The sequence below is a fragment of the Nyctibius grandis genome, chromosome Z (genome assembly GCF_013368605.1).
Source record: "Nyctibius grandis isolate bNycGra1 chromosome Z, bNycGra1.pri, whole genome shotgun sequence".
Classification (NCBI taxonomy): Eukaryota; Metazoa; Chordata; class Aves; order Nyctibiiformes; family Nyctibiidae; genus Nyctibius; species Nyctibius grandis.
In genome coordinates, this window is record NC_090695.1 from 46282857 (window position 1) to 46298779 (window position 15923).

Here is a 15923-nt window from a genome sequence, read left to right on the forward strand (position 1 = left end):
TCTGCCCTGGTGAGGCCGCATCTGGAATATTGTGTCCAGTTCTGGGCCCCTCAGTTCAAGAAGGACAGGGAACTGCTAGAGAGAGTCCAGCGCAGAGCCACGAAGATGATTAAGGGCGTGGAACATCTCCCTTATGAGGAGAGGCTGAGGGAGCTGGGTCTCTTTAGCTTGGAGAAGAGGAGACTGAGGGGTGACCTCATTAATGTTTATAAATATGTAAAGGGCAAGTGTCATGAGGATGGAGCCAGGCTCTTCTCAGTGACATCCCTTGACAGGACAAGGGGCAATGGGTGCAAGCTGGAACACAGGAGGTTCCACATAAATATGAGGAAAAACTTCTTTACGGTGAGAGTGACCGAACACTGGAACAGGCTGCCCAGAGAGGTTGTGGAGTCTCCTTCTCTGGAGACATTCAAAACCCGCCTGGACGCGTTCCTGTGTGACATGGTCTAGGCAATCCTGCTCCGGCAGGGGGATTGGACTAGATGATCTTTCGAGGTCCCTTCCAATCCCTAATGTTCTGTGATTCTGTGATTCTGTGAACTTTCTATATATTTTCCAAGCCACCGTCCCTCTGTATAGAGCTATATTAAACTCATTCATTCTCCAGCCAGTAGTTTAAAAACAAAAATCATTGCTAAAACACTAAAAACACCCTACATGCCCTTGTGCATTATTCTTACCAATTTGTTCATTTAAGTAACATCAGAAGTTGTCTTTTGCTAAAAATTTACCAAAATATTTTAAACACATAAAAATGTAAAAAACCAAACAAACAGAAAAACAAACCAAAAACAAAAACCCAGCATAAACATTGCTTGTATAGGCATTGGTTAGAAGAGATTGCTGCACTAAGGAGTATATTCAAAAAAGTTTTTGTTTCAGTTTCATTGGATTTAGTGTTATGGATTGAAAGGTTAAGAACAATGAAACTTACTGTGAACCTGTCTTATATGATCTAATAGATGAGCAGAAAGTCTGAAATACAATTAAAACAAAGCTTCTTTTTGGTTACTGAAAGATGACTGTGTAAGCCTGTAACTAAAGGGGCAATTTAAGTATGTAAAGGGAACTTAAGAACTTGAAGAGCATGTAATGAACTGGATATGAAGACAGCTACTGACTGATGGCCCCAGGGGCATTATGGAAAGCTGGCACTAACTGAAATTTTGAATATAGCCCTTAGTTGTATCATATTTATTTAAAATTTAAAAGCTGCCCAGCATGTCACGAATGAAGTTTATTTTGCAAGCCACCCACTGCCTAAGGGGGCAGTAATATTCAATATGAAACTGCTGAAACTCCGGCGTTTGACGGATTTCATGGAGAAAAGAGATTTGAAGGTCCGACTCCAAGAGAACAAGGAGAAGAGGGAACACAAACAACAACAGTCCAAGGCCTACAAGGAGAAGTCTGGAGAAACTCTTCACGAAGGCATTCACCTCTATGTTGCCCATTAGAAAATCATAGCTCCACCTAAGTGCTCTCCGAGCTTCTTTCAGTTCTTCTTCCTCTGCAATCAAAAACGCATTTTCATCTGCTTCCAGTTCCTCAAATGAATCTGTATCATCTTTCTCATTCTCTACTCTTGGACAGGTATCAAAGAGCATGTCAATCTCATCGTCAACAGGGGTGGGCAGCAAAGTGGCACTAGGATTGTACACCAGTTCTGAGATGGTTAAAGGTTCCTCTTTCATCTTCTCTTCCTGTTCGATGGCAAGATCAACATTCTCCTCTGTGTCCTTAACTGAGGAGCTTGAAGTCACAGGTACTGAAATTTCATCTTCCTTTGGCAGTTGGATACCTGAAAAAAAGGAGATGAAAATAATGATCCGAAATTTCTGCTGTCCTGGTGGCAATACTCAGCCTTCCAATAGTATGTAATAGAGGTTGGAAAGAAGATTCTGCAATCATTTTGCATATTGAAACCAAACCATACACGACTAGCAAAAACTGGAAAAGCTTTTACACCAGATCTGCGTCACTTTATCTGAAGCAGCTAGCACTAATAATGGTGTAATGCAAAACAGAAAACAGATCAGCTCATTTTCTACTGGCAATCAGACTTCTGATATAAATGAATACCTAGTACCTATGTGAAATAGTGCTATTTGGTGTCCAATATTATAATAAAAATAATAACAACAACAACCCACCTTTATTTCTTTGAGATGAGTGAGGAGGTGATAAGATAATGGCTGAGATTGGAATTTTTTAATAGAGCATGACATTATAAAGAAACAATAGATTATCATGATAAATTCATACTAACAGTGGAGAGGATGAAAGGAGAAGGCTGACACAGAGTATGAGGATTAGGTATCATTTAAACGGAATGAAAATACCTCACCTCTTTAAAAAGCTCCCTCTCCTCATGTCTCATTTTTCTTCCAGTCATCTTTCTACTCTTCATCATACTCACAGCCTCTTTTCTCCCTCTCCTTTAAATTTCTCTCTCCTCCTTATAGAGGAGTCTTTCTTAGCCTTACTGGTATGGTTGTTTCTTATGACCCCACTCTCTGCCCAAGCTCTCTCCTCTCAAAACTTACTACTCTTTTTCCAGTCTAACACCAACAGTAATAAGTCTGCAAAAAAGTCTAGCTGTTTTGCAGCTCCATCAACACTGCAGCGACTCCTGTTAGTTGTCAGTTGCAGGAGTGGAAGCAGGGAGAGTCGGGCACACAGCTCGGACAAAGGGATGGAAAAACAGTTCTAAATTTGTCCCACGTCCAGCCCTCCTTACCATCATCAGATGCCATCTATGTGCAAAAGGAACAGACCATAAACAGTATCATGTGAAACAGTAATATATAATAACACTTAGTACTTATCATTTTGTGATGTTAAGCATCTCTCCATTCTTCACTAATAACTAATCCAAAAGCAACATATAGATAAGTATCTAGCAGGTAAAACCAATACAAGGTTACATGACTTGTCCAAGAAGTAATTCAGGAAATTCATGTCAAAGTACTATTTATAATTCAAATTAGCCCAATTCTTTGATTTCAGCAAAAGATCTCTGTAAAAGATAGTGAACTGACATCATCAAAGATTCATTCTAGCTTTAGTGCAGTAAGGTTCAGAGACTTAAAATCAATGTGGTATAAAAGAAAATGTATTATTACAGAAAAACAAGTAATCAGAAAAGCAGTACATCTCCAGTGCTAATTACACTAGACATATAATGGTTTTCAGTGTGAAGGAAAAGGGTCTTAGCAAGCTGTATTAAAAGTTTTCTATTAAAGAATGGCAAACATATAAAAAAAATAAACAAAAGGCCCATTATGGTCCTTTTGAGATGAGGGAAATAAAGCATGACCTGAACCATGCTGTAAGGAAGAGATGCATCACTGCTCTGTAAAAATACCATACAGGACAAAAATTGGAAAGCAAAAATCCTGATCGTAAAGACAATTAGATGCATTTTTGATCACAATTCTAAGCTACAATTTTAAATAGTAACTCTCCTGCAAAGCATCTCACTTTGAGATCAGAAGCCTTTTCACATTTTTTCTTGAAAATATCACTGATTTTTTTTTACATTATTAGTCCTAAGAATTGTAGATATTCATTGTACTGAAATTATTAACTTTGTTTCTGAAACCTACTTTCCCTCTATTTGACTAGATAGCAAAAGAATATTCTTACACCATTGGCTACTGATCATTAAACTAGCAGTAGGCATAACTACATTTCAGCAAAGTTGGTGATGCTTATCTTACCCTAGACTTTCTCACTGTCACAAATTTGGCATTTCTTGAATGACAAGGTCTTACAAGCTCTCTTTTCAATTTCTTTTTTTTTTCCCCTTTTGTATCTACCATGACTACCTTGCTCAGGACAGGACATATCCACGAAAATCTCAGTTTCATAACTGATACCTGATTTGTGCACTACTAGGTCACTCAGCAGTAGACCTGCCCTGAGCCAGATATGAGCACATGATCACATTTCTGCCAGAGCCCGAAACACTCAGTACTTGCAGAAAAATCTGCCAATACCAACTTAACATGTTGAAACTTTGTAGATGAAATTAAACAAGCAGATTAATACTTCGTGAGACGGGGCTGCTGCACTAGGAATCTTAAAGCTTGCTAAGACACTACCTCATGGAAAAATCTGCCATAGTACCCTGTTGTATGCCAGAGTGCCTAACAGTTACCACAAACTCCTCCATGTGACGTCTGCAGCTCTGTTAGCATGTTCTCCAGACAAACAAAAGGGTAAATAAGGTACTTGCTAAGTTACCCCGGTTTATAGAGTTCACAAAAATTGGGTGAGTGATGGCTTGTTAGTATCTGGTAGCTTTAAAATTATACTGAATTTAACACCAGTTGGGATTAAATGCCAATAAATGCAACGTAAAATGTATGACATATTACAAATACTTCTAAAAGACATAAGAAATGACAGAAAACCTGCACTTTAAACCTACTTACATTAAATCACTCCTTGAACAAGCCAGCTCGCTCCTTACCTGACAAGATAACTTTCTGGATCCCTTTCTTAGCACATGCTTTTGTGTCATTTTGTATTCATTACAGAAAACCTCTTCTTTACAGAACCCCCTTCTCAGGAAGCATCCGCCCTTCAGCAGAGCATGTTAGCTATTAAAATTCATTTCCCTTTTCAGGTCTTCAAAACGGCCCATATAGATCTCTCCCCCTGTAATTTGTTATCTTTCCCTACTGTCTAGGAGATAAGCTGGCCATGCGTCCAGGTGAGGTTTCACATTCTGTCTACATCAACCAAAAAGACCATTTCTGCTTCCTCTCATTTCATCCCTGAGCGAGCCAGGTTGTAAAGCTAACCTAGGAAAATAACTGTTTTTCTTCCTGGGTTAGTTCTCTGATGGTTTTTGTTCCTGAGCTGGCTTGTCAGATGTTCTCACGAGCGCAGAACATTACCAGGGACAGAGAGAGAGCAGGAGTGCTCCTTTCACCAGCACCTAGCCAGCAGAAATGCATAGCTGAAACGAAACCTTGTCCTCAATAAAGAGAATGCAGATGTCTCCTCATTAGCTTAATTTGACTGCCTAGCTAATAATTCCTTGCCTCAACTACTCTGTCCTCTCCTATCACAGCCACTTTAGAAATTCATCCCATTTCAGCATGAAGCATGTTTTGTGCCGGAACTTATTGTCTACACCAGTCTTTGCATTAACAAATATACTTGCCACAGTCATCAAGAGGAAGACACAAACTGATTGAAACTAGACACAGCAGTATATGAACACTAAGAAATGACAACAGATTTGGGGGGAATCTTTCTCCTAAGCATACTGTAACAGCAGGTAATGCTGGATCACCAAACCATACTCTGAGTCATTTGAGAGTGCACTCATTATATCTTAAAATATAAAAGCCAAAATTTTTAAACTCTTTAAAGCCCAACGTTAAACATCTACACATACCTTTAGATACACAAGTAATACAATTTCATTTTCAAATGTGCTTTTCACTGTCTCTTAATAGGAGTAAAAGGTAAGTCGAGCCACTTACTTAGGCACATCAATATGGATTAAAGGACCTAATTTTAACCTCCCAAATTTGAGAATCCTGGCCCTAGGCCTCCCTATACCTGCTTAGATGTAAGGTCAGTAATATATCTTCAACGTGTTTCTCATCATAGAGAAGACAGTTGCAGCTACTGCAAAGAAAGGTCATCCCAACTTATGATTCTTGAGCCTTCCTCTCCTTCCCCAGAGTAAATTCCAGCATGCCTAACATTCATAGTGAACGTACATAAACAAAAAAGATCATATTAACTTTCATTAAAACTGTATTTTTCTCAAATAACTGGCAAACTTCTGACTTTGTAATTAACCTGTAGACAGAAAGCAGCAGAGGAACCTTTTCAGATCAGCCTTTTCTGATGGGGTTGTATTAAAATTGGAATGGGTCGCCGTTCCGAAGTGTACAGCAATTTTGTAGTCCACTATTTAATTTGAGCAGATAACTTAAAAGCAACAGCAACAGAGGAAGGCACACATGAAACTAAAACAATTACTACTGCCAATCCATCCTACCCATACTCTTTTCCCAATATGGTAGTGAAAAAATTACATTCTATTCCATAGCATGAAAAAAGAAAAAAGTTCAAAAAATTAAAAAGAATTTTCAATTGGTTTATGTGTTGTTAAAACACATTACATCAAAGTAATTGCTTTTTACGTCAGCCAAATACAAGTGTACATAAATAATATTTTAATATAAAAAATTGAAAATTTGGAGTGGGCATTAACTGCTGCTGTTGCAAGTTCATTTGGCATTTAAAAAATTAAATATATAAAGCTGTTCTTTTTGTTCCTTCATATTCACTATAACACCACAACATTTCTCAAGTCAAGGATTGAGGAAACAATTGGCTGTTAACCATGGTCAATGTAAGCCCACAGCAAAGTTCCAGTCATTGTCGCAGTACACAGATAAGTATGTTGGGCCACTCAGATTTTGGTGGTGTCAAAAGACACAAGGGTAATGTCATTATGGCACACATAATTTACAATGGTTTACAATGGTGCAGGCATAAGAAAATCACATTAAAGCACCAAAATTCAAAATCATTCTACAGTACAACAAATATTCCAGAGACAAAAATTTAAGAAAGGAGCAAGTTTTTAAGATGATTTACTTTTTGGACAGCCTTCAAGAGAGTCAGTTATCTGAAGTAATAAAACCAGGTTAAAAAAAAAAAAATCCTCAAAGTCTTCTAAAGGAAAAGAGACTATAAAAGCTAAAGCAAGCCTGAAGCCAATATCCTTTAATTATTCTACAACATTGCTGCAAATCCTTTGCTCCTGTTCATACATAATAATTATTTTGCTGCTACCCTTATAAGGCTATAATTTTGTATAATTTCGGGGCTAGATTTTGAAAAGTCTACTGTTTCTTTAGTTAAAAATTATGTTGTGTTTAGATTTAAAGGTCTATGACTTAAGCATTAAATTACATTTGAGAAGACTTCTTCCTTCCAGCCTTCATTTTATGTTTTTACCAGCAATTTATATTCCATAGATCAGAACCTTTTAATACCTGTTACTGGAGTATCAAGTAAATAAGCTCAATTTTATTTCTTATGTCATACATTTATAGCAAAAATTTGCTACACTCTTCTGGCAAATGGACAAATTTTACAGAGCCAGAGAGATCTCATTACGCTAGCCAAAACTCAGCATTTCCCTTCCACCAAATACTGGGATTGCTCCAAACCTCTAACTTGCTACAGCAGATAGGAACATGAACAGCTGAGTAAAACATGAGTTTACAACAGTCATCTGCTGCGAATGTGAACGTGCAAGAGGTCTGACATAAATGTTGCCAGCTGCTAGTGTTTCTAAACGGGTCAAAACCAGCAGCTGAGGATTAGCAGGATGAAGGGCAGCCCCAGCTCCACCATTCTTAAGAAGGTGCAGTTACTGGAAATACAGCACCCCAGAAAAATGTATCCTCTGCTTATTAAAAAATTCAGTTCACACATTGTCTGGTGGCTGGATACACCGCACACAGCTTTACTTACCAGACATGCAAACACACTTATACATCTGTAAAGGCTTTGTATAGTGGAGAAAGGAAGAAGTGTGAAGATTTCCTTCTTTTAAACAGAGAACTGAGAAATTACATGTGGTCCAGAAAAAGCAGTGCTGGGAATACTTCATATAGGTGTTTAAACAAGTAAGGCCAGCCAGGCTGCAACTAGGACAGTTCGTTCCTATTTTACTACTTCCTCTAGAAATATTGTGTATTGCTTTGCTTATTTTCAATGTGGACAAAATGTACTTGTACTATGAATAGAATGACCTTTTAGAGGGAATGAAAGGGTGACTTTCTCACATGAGCGAAGTGCATGGATGTCACAAAGAAAATGTAGGAAAGGGAAACAGAATTTATAATTGCACTAAACCCAAATATTCCCCTGCACAGGATCTATATCAAAGCAGGATCTGCATCATGGACAGATGTCCAGCCCTCAGAAGCAGGCGGCCATAGATCCCTACCTTACCCACATCCCGTGCCCACAGAAGACACCTGTTCTAGCTTTGCAAGGAGAGTAAATCAATGACAGTTTATAGTAACTCTTTTTTAGGCAGTGACCTGGCTTGCCATTTGTTTTAGTCTTACGGGAACTTCTAGAAGGAAGCAAAGCCCTGTCACAGTTGCCAACTCACATCAGTTGCAAACACTGTGACTGCAGCGTTACAACTGGCCTCCCAACTGCACTGTGTGTTGCAGTGTTCAACTAATGTCACAGCTAGTGCAGCCACCAGAGACCACACTCTGCTTGTCACACCCCACAAAGGGCATGCAAAGTGCAGAGACAGAAGCAAAACAAAGCATGTGACACAGAGGGCATTCTGGGGTGCCTGTCTCTAAACTCCCTCTGGCCTGGAAGGAGCACACCCCAGCATCACTGAACCCCTTCCAGAATCAGAGTTAAGCAGCGAAAAGGCTGAGGGGAGTAGCATGGTGAGAGAACAGTGTATCATGGGAGCAGGCATGAGAAGGCAAGATCCACAGCTCAGAAAAAGGGGAGGAGCTGGTGAGGGGACTGCAGAGACTCAGTGTGTAGCCCCAAGCAACAGAGAGCAAGGCTGAAAAGAGCTGGGCACTGATGTGAAAGCTTAACACCCAAGAAAAGCACAAGGGGGATATTTTAGCATCCCCACTCAGCAACAGGGCTCTCCCGAGGAGTTATGCCCCCTCCCATGAGTTTTGCACAAGCTAACTCCAGTCCTTAGGTTTCATATACTGGTATACAGGTCTTCTATGCTGATATACAGATTTTATGCATGTGTGCACCACAAGGAGTAACATCCTATTAACAGTACTGCAAAATCAAGGTTTACAAGAACCAATGTAGCTCCAATGCACAAATCTGTTCCTAGACTGGTGTCATATTAAACCTACAAGATGGCTTGCATCTATTTGGAGCCAGCATTTACCCTCTGAGGTGTAAGAATATAGAATACATGTAAATACTAATGCTTTTTCAATTTTATTACTAATTTTTGAATCAAGGGAGATAGGTGCATTCTCATAGACACTATAGTTTTCCCTGAGTGGTGAATTTATGAAGCAAAGGCAGCCAGAAGCTGTTGCTACTCAGAGACAAATCACTGCAAGAAGCAAGTTCTCTGATACCTGCTGCTCTTACTGCTTTCTCATTTTCAGATGCCAAAAGTGCAAGAATATTCTGGTCTTTGACAGAACATTCTCAGTTAATTCTTCTGTAAACACTCATTTCTGAAATGAAGATTCAATACAAAGGCATAGTTTTATATAGGTGCATGGAAACTGAAATCTGTCAACCTATATATGCAAAAATATTACAAGGAAACAGTACCACAGGAAGCACGGAGAAACAAATTTTGAAATGTCTTACTTCATTAAGGAAACAGAGACATAAGACAGATAGAGGGACCAATCTATCTTAGGCAAAGGGATTTGGTATAAAAACAAGAAAAAAACCCCTTTGTTTTGGTTGCTATCCAAAGCAATATTGAATACTTTTTGTTCCTTGGGTTGCACTCCTGTTACATGTAGTGAAAAAGAGATCTGAATCAGACTCTTTTCCCTACCCACTCTCCTCTCAGTACTATTATACACTATATTAAATTATTCAGTATCTAGAAAAATAAAAACAACAAAGTTATGATCTAGCAACCCAACTCACTCAGTTGCAGTAAAACGCTAAACTGTAGCCACTACTGTATTCAGGTGATGTTCAAAATCTGCTACCAACCTATCTACTAATTTAAGAACTATTTAGTTTTGTCAGAAATTATCACAGTTTCAAGGTATTTCTCCCTCTCAGTCCAAGAAAACTACAAGGGCAAAATTCCAGTCACTCATTTCTTAGCAATTAACAAATAAATCCACAATTTACATAAGATATTACAACAAAGGTCATTTAACTTTCATCTCATTCATTGCTCATTTGCAACTCTGCTCGTGTCAGTAATTTGTCCTTATTCTCTGCTGTACTCAATGAAACATTGTCATTCACAGTACAGTTCCTTTCCAAGAGACCACTATTAGCATAATAAACTATAGGAGGGAAAAAAAGAAGGTTTGAGTAAAATAAATGTAAATTTACCAGCCCTTCTGGCTGTGATCTTGGAGCCATGCTGCAGTAATCGAACGCACACTTCCTTGTTGCAGTGGTTAACCATCCGCAAATGAATGCTTCTCTTTGTTTGGATTTTTACAAGACATTTCACCATTTTGACTATTAATTCCTCTTCTCAAACTCTTGTTAAAGCTCTACCCATGCCAGCTTTGACCTTTTACTGAGTTCCCACTGAGTTTTAAGAGACTAGCACAGGTCACTCTCCATGAATCAAATGACAAGCTTCTAACATGGCCAACAAAAATATCCCAGTAGGGAACAGAACGAGAGGTTATTTTTAAACATTTTGAAATGCCTCATAACATACAATACAAACTTCCACAGCATCCAGCTCAGTTAGCAGTTGCTAGCGTAACAGCTGAACCACACATACAAGCATAAAAGTATCCAAGTGAAACAAAAGGCCAGCATTTAGGGTCTATTTCTCACAGAACAAAATGACACTGTGGCTACTGTACTTCTAAAGAGCTTCAATTTGACCACTGACATCAGATGCCCACCACTACCTGGAAAGTATTTGTGGAAAATGTATAGATACAAAAGGAAAAATCCTATGCTGTGCTTACAAACCTTAGCCACAAGGCAAACCAAAGAGATGAAAATGCTTTCATTTCAAGCCTAGAATCAAAGCTGACCTGCCTGTGTATAAATAAGAAGAAAAAATTCATAAGTTTGGGAAAAATGCCTCACTTTGCATATGTGCTTCAGTTCCCACTTGTGGACAACTATTGGACACATTCGTATCCACTAGAAAGAAGTGTTGCTTCAGAAGGCTCAGCACTTCCCCACCCCTGTCCAGTAGAAATATGCAGGATCCTAAAAAAAGGCATGATGCATATATGCTGGCTGCTGATAACTTGCTCCAGCTGGAAGTGGAATGCAACCATATGCACAGCATCACACTCTCCTAGTGGGAGAGGAACTCATACTGGGTCCACTGAAACCACACAGAGGAGATAAACTGGAAGGAGTGTACTTGGGGGGAGGTAGTCTCTCACTTCCCAGAATGCTTACGTTTAATGTTTTGACATGTTATGCGATCCAAGTCTTCATTGTCTGATATCCCTGTTCCCTTTGCACCATAAAATCAATGATGTACATGCAAATATGTGGGAAGGAAGGGGACAGGGGAGAGAGTTCTGCAAATGTGTATTTTACACCAAGTGATTTCTCTCATGAAAGACATCCACTTCAATGGAGATTTTGGAATGCATCTTTACGGTGGCTCCTTTCCCCTGCCTGGTCCATATAGTATGAATATCGCTTTCTATCTCCATTTTGTCACCACTGCAACAGTAAGATTCTGTCTGCTTTTCTCACCTTTATTCTCATAACTGTTGTAGCAACTAAAAGAGGATCATTAAAATCTCACTAAAAAGGGCTGAATCTTCACTGTGTACACAGCTACAAAGAAAGCACCAATTCTTACAATAACCACCAACATGTTCAATACGCAAAGGAAAGCCTGATCGAGGACATAAGTGTCACTCAGACAAGGCTGTGAATGATTTCCAACAGGAGCACATTCATGTCGATGAATAAACATGTACCATTTATGTTTCATGGGACCATGCTCATGCAGAAGAGGAATGAATGACTATGAGATTTCAAGTCACTGCCCACAAACCATGTATAGAAAACGAAGGGAGATTTATGTTGAAATCTTGCAGCTGAGTCAGCAGCTCTCTGTCTCTACTACTAACTCTAAGCAAGCAAGCAACAGGCTCTGTCTCCTAAGAGAAAGAGGACTTTGCATGACCTGACACTGGCAGCACGTCCTGCATAATGGTTGGAAGATGCTTTTCAGTAAAGAATCTCCACACAAGTAGCCTGATTTCTCTCCTGCATAGCTGCCTGTGACTCTGTGTGCAGAAGAGAGCCAGCAAGGTGATGAGTCCGCTCTCAGTAACTAATTGGTTTTGCAGCTCTTGCCACTCTCCTTCCTAAATTGCTACTCTAAATATTACACAGCTGAAAGGCTAATGACTGGTGGGAACTACAGCAAAGAAACCCTTAGCGAGGAGGCAGAAAACAGCAGATGGTTATACAACTTCTTCTAAAACCAGAAAGTATGGTTTACAAAAGCAAAAACAATCCCCTCCCAAAAACAGAAATCTAAAACTAATAGAACACTCTTCAAAACTAGTATCCTTCCCCAGCCAGTGAAAATAGTGAACAGTAAACTTCTATTTAAGCATAACAATTTTAATGTATTTGTGAAAAGGAAGTATATCACCTGTCTTCAGATTTTAGACGCACGTTATTATGGTGATGGGTGCAATGTTTTTCTGTTTGTAACTAAAGTAGTGATATTATTTTGTAGACACACGGCATGGTAAACACCTGGAAATCTGAGAAATTGTAATTAAGTTACAAAGGAAAGCTGGCAGGCTAATTCTTGTTAGCATTAGGTATTGTTACCTTGAAGCAAAAGGTTTGCTTGTAAAAAAGTTGTTTTCAGACCTTGTAGGGCTCAGTTACATAGTTAGAGGACTGTAAATACAACTTAGTTTGTTGAACACAGGCATGATGATGCATGCAGCAATGTTAAGATCTCCTGAGGCCAGAACACTCTTTCGGAAACTCACAGAAACTTGCAAGACAAAGTGCGCAGCAGTGGAAGAAACTTAAGATGACCAGACTTTATTCCATAAATGAGAGAACAACCTCAATGTTAGAAAACTACCAAAAAACTAGTAGAAATTTCCATTACATACAACCTGACCTAAGGATGCTCACTTTGGCCTCTACTAAGTATAATGGAATATTAGAAGAAATTAATTATCTGCAGACCTCAGGAATCTAAAAACAGAACCGTTATTTTATTTAGAAAAGCCACTAAGAAATCTGATGAACTCCTACACATTACAATTTTTGTTATCATATACACACATAGCCCCCTAGGTACAATTAGCTAACAGGAGTATTGCTTCTACTAATTTCACAGGGAAAAGCTGTTTAATGCTACATGACACAAGATGTTTCATGATTCTCTGTCTCTGATGTATTAAGATAAATTGTGTCTTGTATACAGCAGGTATGATTTTAAAAACATGAATGTTGACGAGCTGTATATTACTTCTTCACAGAGAAAAGCACTAAACCAATAATTTTTTTTCAAATAAAAATGAAATGTAACAACATTGAGCTGTGTCCAGGGAAAAAAACGGACTAGATTACCTGTTATAGTGTTCTTGCTGTACAAACATAACATGGGAACAGATACTTAACATTATTTCATATTTTACTAGCATATTTTTAATATTAATTCATACTACTATTCATAAGTGGCCAATTTTTCATGTGTTGTTGCCTCAGCTGTACCCACAAAAGCTCCATATGCCTCTGCTCTACAACCAAAGCTTACACAGATGAGAATTCACACAGACAGACAACTAGACTGGTAGTAGCTAGTGTGTGCTCATTTGCATACATGCTTGTATGATGCAACAGACTCTACATTATAAAGATATCATTCATGCCAATTAATTGCCATTAATGCAATACTTCTTATACTTAAGTGACGCACAAAAATAAGTTTGCTAAAGGATAAGAGCTCTCTGTATGCAACTCAGAATCACAGGCATACAATTTCATAAGAAAAAAATTCTTAAAACATCAAGGAGGACATCTAAAAAGTGTGTAACTGGGGAAGAGAAAATTGAGGAACATGGATTTTAAACAGGAGGAATTTAGAATGAGTTTGTGTCATCAACTCTCTTTTCTAGAATACAGTACAAGGTAGATCAATCAATGGACTGAAGCACGCTCCTTTCACTTTGCCCGCTCCAAAGGCAAAAGTCAATGTCACCAGGAAAATAATTCATGTATGAAACCTGAGTACACAAGTATCAAGTGACTTAAAAGAAATTTTCATCACTTTGTCAAAACTACATTAATATCCTGTGACTCAGAGATGTGGTTTTGCCTTTTTTTTTCCTTTTTTTTTCTTTTTTTTTTAAAGTGGACTACTCAAATACCTGAAGCTCTGACAGCATCTGATGCTGGGAAATCCAAAGACAATGATCTACCACCTGCACAATAATTGTCAAGTGATCAGGACAGGCAATAATCTGTTTCAGCAAATCAGATGGTGAAAGAAGGCAGCCACACAATTCCTATAGCAATACCAAAAGAAATATAACATGTTCAACTGCACATGGAGCAAGGACCATGGAAAGGACCTAACAGGACCATTCAGAAGGCCCTAACTTGGCCATCTATGACAAAGGTGAATTTTGGAATCGCACTTCTGGATACACTTAAAACTTTTGTAGCTAGGTGCCTTTTGAAAAATGTCTTTTAGGTTCAAAAGGCAGAAATGATCTCTCCAAGCATATCTGACACTCACACATGTAAAATCTAATTCCACGTGATAACCTTCCATGAACAACAGTAATTTTATGGTTACATCTTTACACTACCATGCCTCTTTCCTCCTCCTGAGACAGAAAGGCCTGCAAAACAAGAGTCAGTAATAAGGAACGTGAAAGCCTGAAGAATCTTAAGCAGTAGCAACAAAGCACTGAGAGATGACCTGCAAAACCTTCTTCCCTCTCACCTGGCACTTTCTGTTAGTTCAGTTTTGTATCACCCATGCTCAGTCAGCTCAAGAGTTCATCTCTCCAGAAATTTCAGGAAGCAGAGGTATTAACTCAAGACACTGAGGCCACCATATTTTGGCCATGTGTTTTGCTCATAATATATAAAGCAAATTTAAAATTAAGAACAAGTAACTTTCCTCAGTTAAAAGGCAAAACTGTGCACTCTCCTGAGTCTGCCTAAGGTATGCACAGCTGACAGTGCCATTATAGTCAGCTCTGCTAACGAGTTGCTTGGGTCCATCTACACAGCACAATGCAGCACCGTGTGAAGGTCTCAGCCATCAACAGCTGGAGCATCCATATGCATATGGCAGCACCTTGCAGAAATACAAGCATGGACCCTGGAAGCTGCATTAGCCAACCCACAAAGCGTAGGGATATCTCACCTAGGCACAGCTGCATTGTGCTCTCAACAGCATCTGCAGGCCCTTGGAAAGCACCCCAGGGTGTCCACCCCCACCTCAGGCCCAGACATTTAGAGAGATGCCAAGGCTGTTTCACATGTGTAGCACACTAAAAGCAGTTTCCCAATGCAGTTGAGCCAGTCCCACAGCTAGCTGCCTTCTCTCTCCTCACCTTCTGCTCCTGCCCTTGCTCTCGCACAGGACCTTGCCTGACCCTCTCTGATGAGCCACTTACAGGTTGAGCCAGCCAGTAGTGGGACACCGTACAGTTAGGGGGTTGTCAGTTGTTTGTTGGGTTTTTTTTAAATTTTTTTTTAACAACTTCTCCCAGTTCACTGTGAGGTGATTAGTGCTGGTGCAAGGGAGAAGAGGGGATTCCACAGAAGTGGATTGAGTGCACGTGGGGAAGAGAGCCAGCATCAGCGTCAGAGAGCTGTGAGATCAGTTCAATCTGCAATTTGATAATAGAGCCAAGTTCGCTGCAGGAAAATACTATAAAAAAGCTAAGTACTGTTAACTTAGCGGCTGGTGGTATTTAAATATGCATAACATATTCTACAGGAAACCACAAGCAAATATTTCTATGAAATCGTTGTAATAACAACAATCTGCCTGACTAAAAGGAAACATTACAGAATCACAGAATCACAGAATCACAGAATGGTTAAGGGTTGGAAGGGACCTCTGAGGATCATCTAGTCCAACCCTTCTGCAGGTTCACCTACAGCATGTTGCACAGGGTCGCGTCCAGGCGGGTTTTGAATATCTCCAGAGAAGGAGACTC

At 39.2% G+C, this 15923-nt stretch overlaps 1 protein-coding gene across 1 annotated transcript in view; it reads right to left on the reverse strand.

Annotated features, from left to right (window-relative positions):
* Nucleotides 1–270: 270 nt before the first annotated feature.
* Nucleotides 271–15923, reverse strand: part of FRMD3 (FERM domain containing 3) — a 139056-nt gene continuing 123403 nt past the window's right edge. The window contains exon 14 of the mRNA XM_068422732.1: nt 271–1804. Coding sequence (XP_068278833.1) covers nt 1209–1804 — 596 coding nt within the window. The 3' untranslated portion in view covers nt 271–1208. The remainder of the gene's footprint in view (nt 1805–15923) is intronic.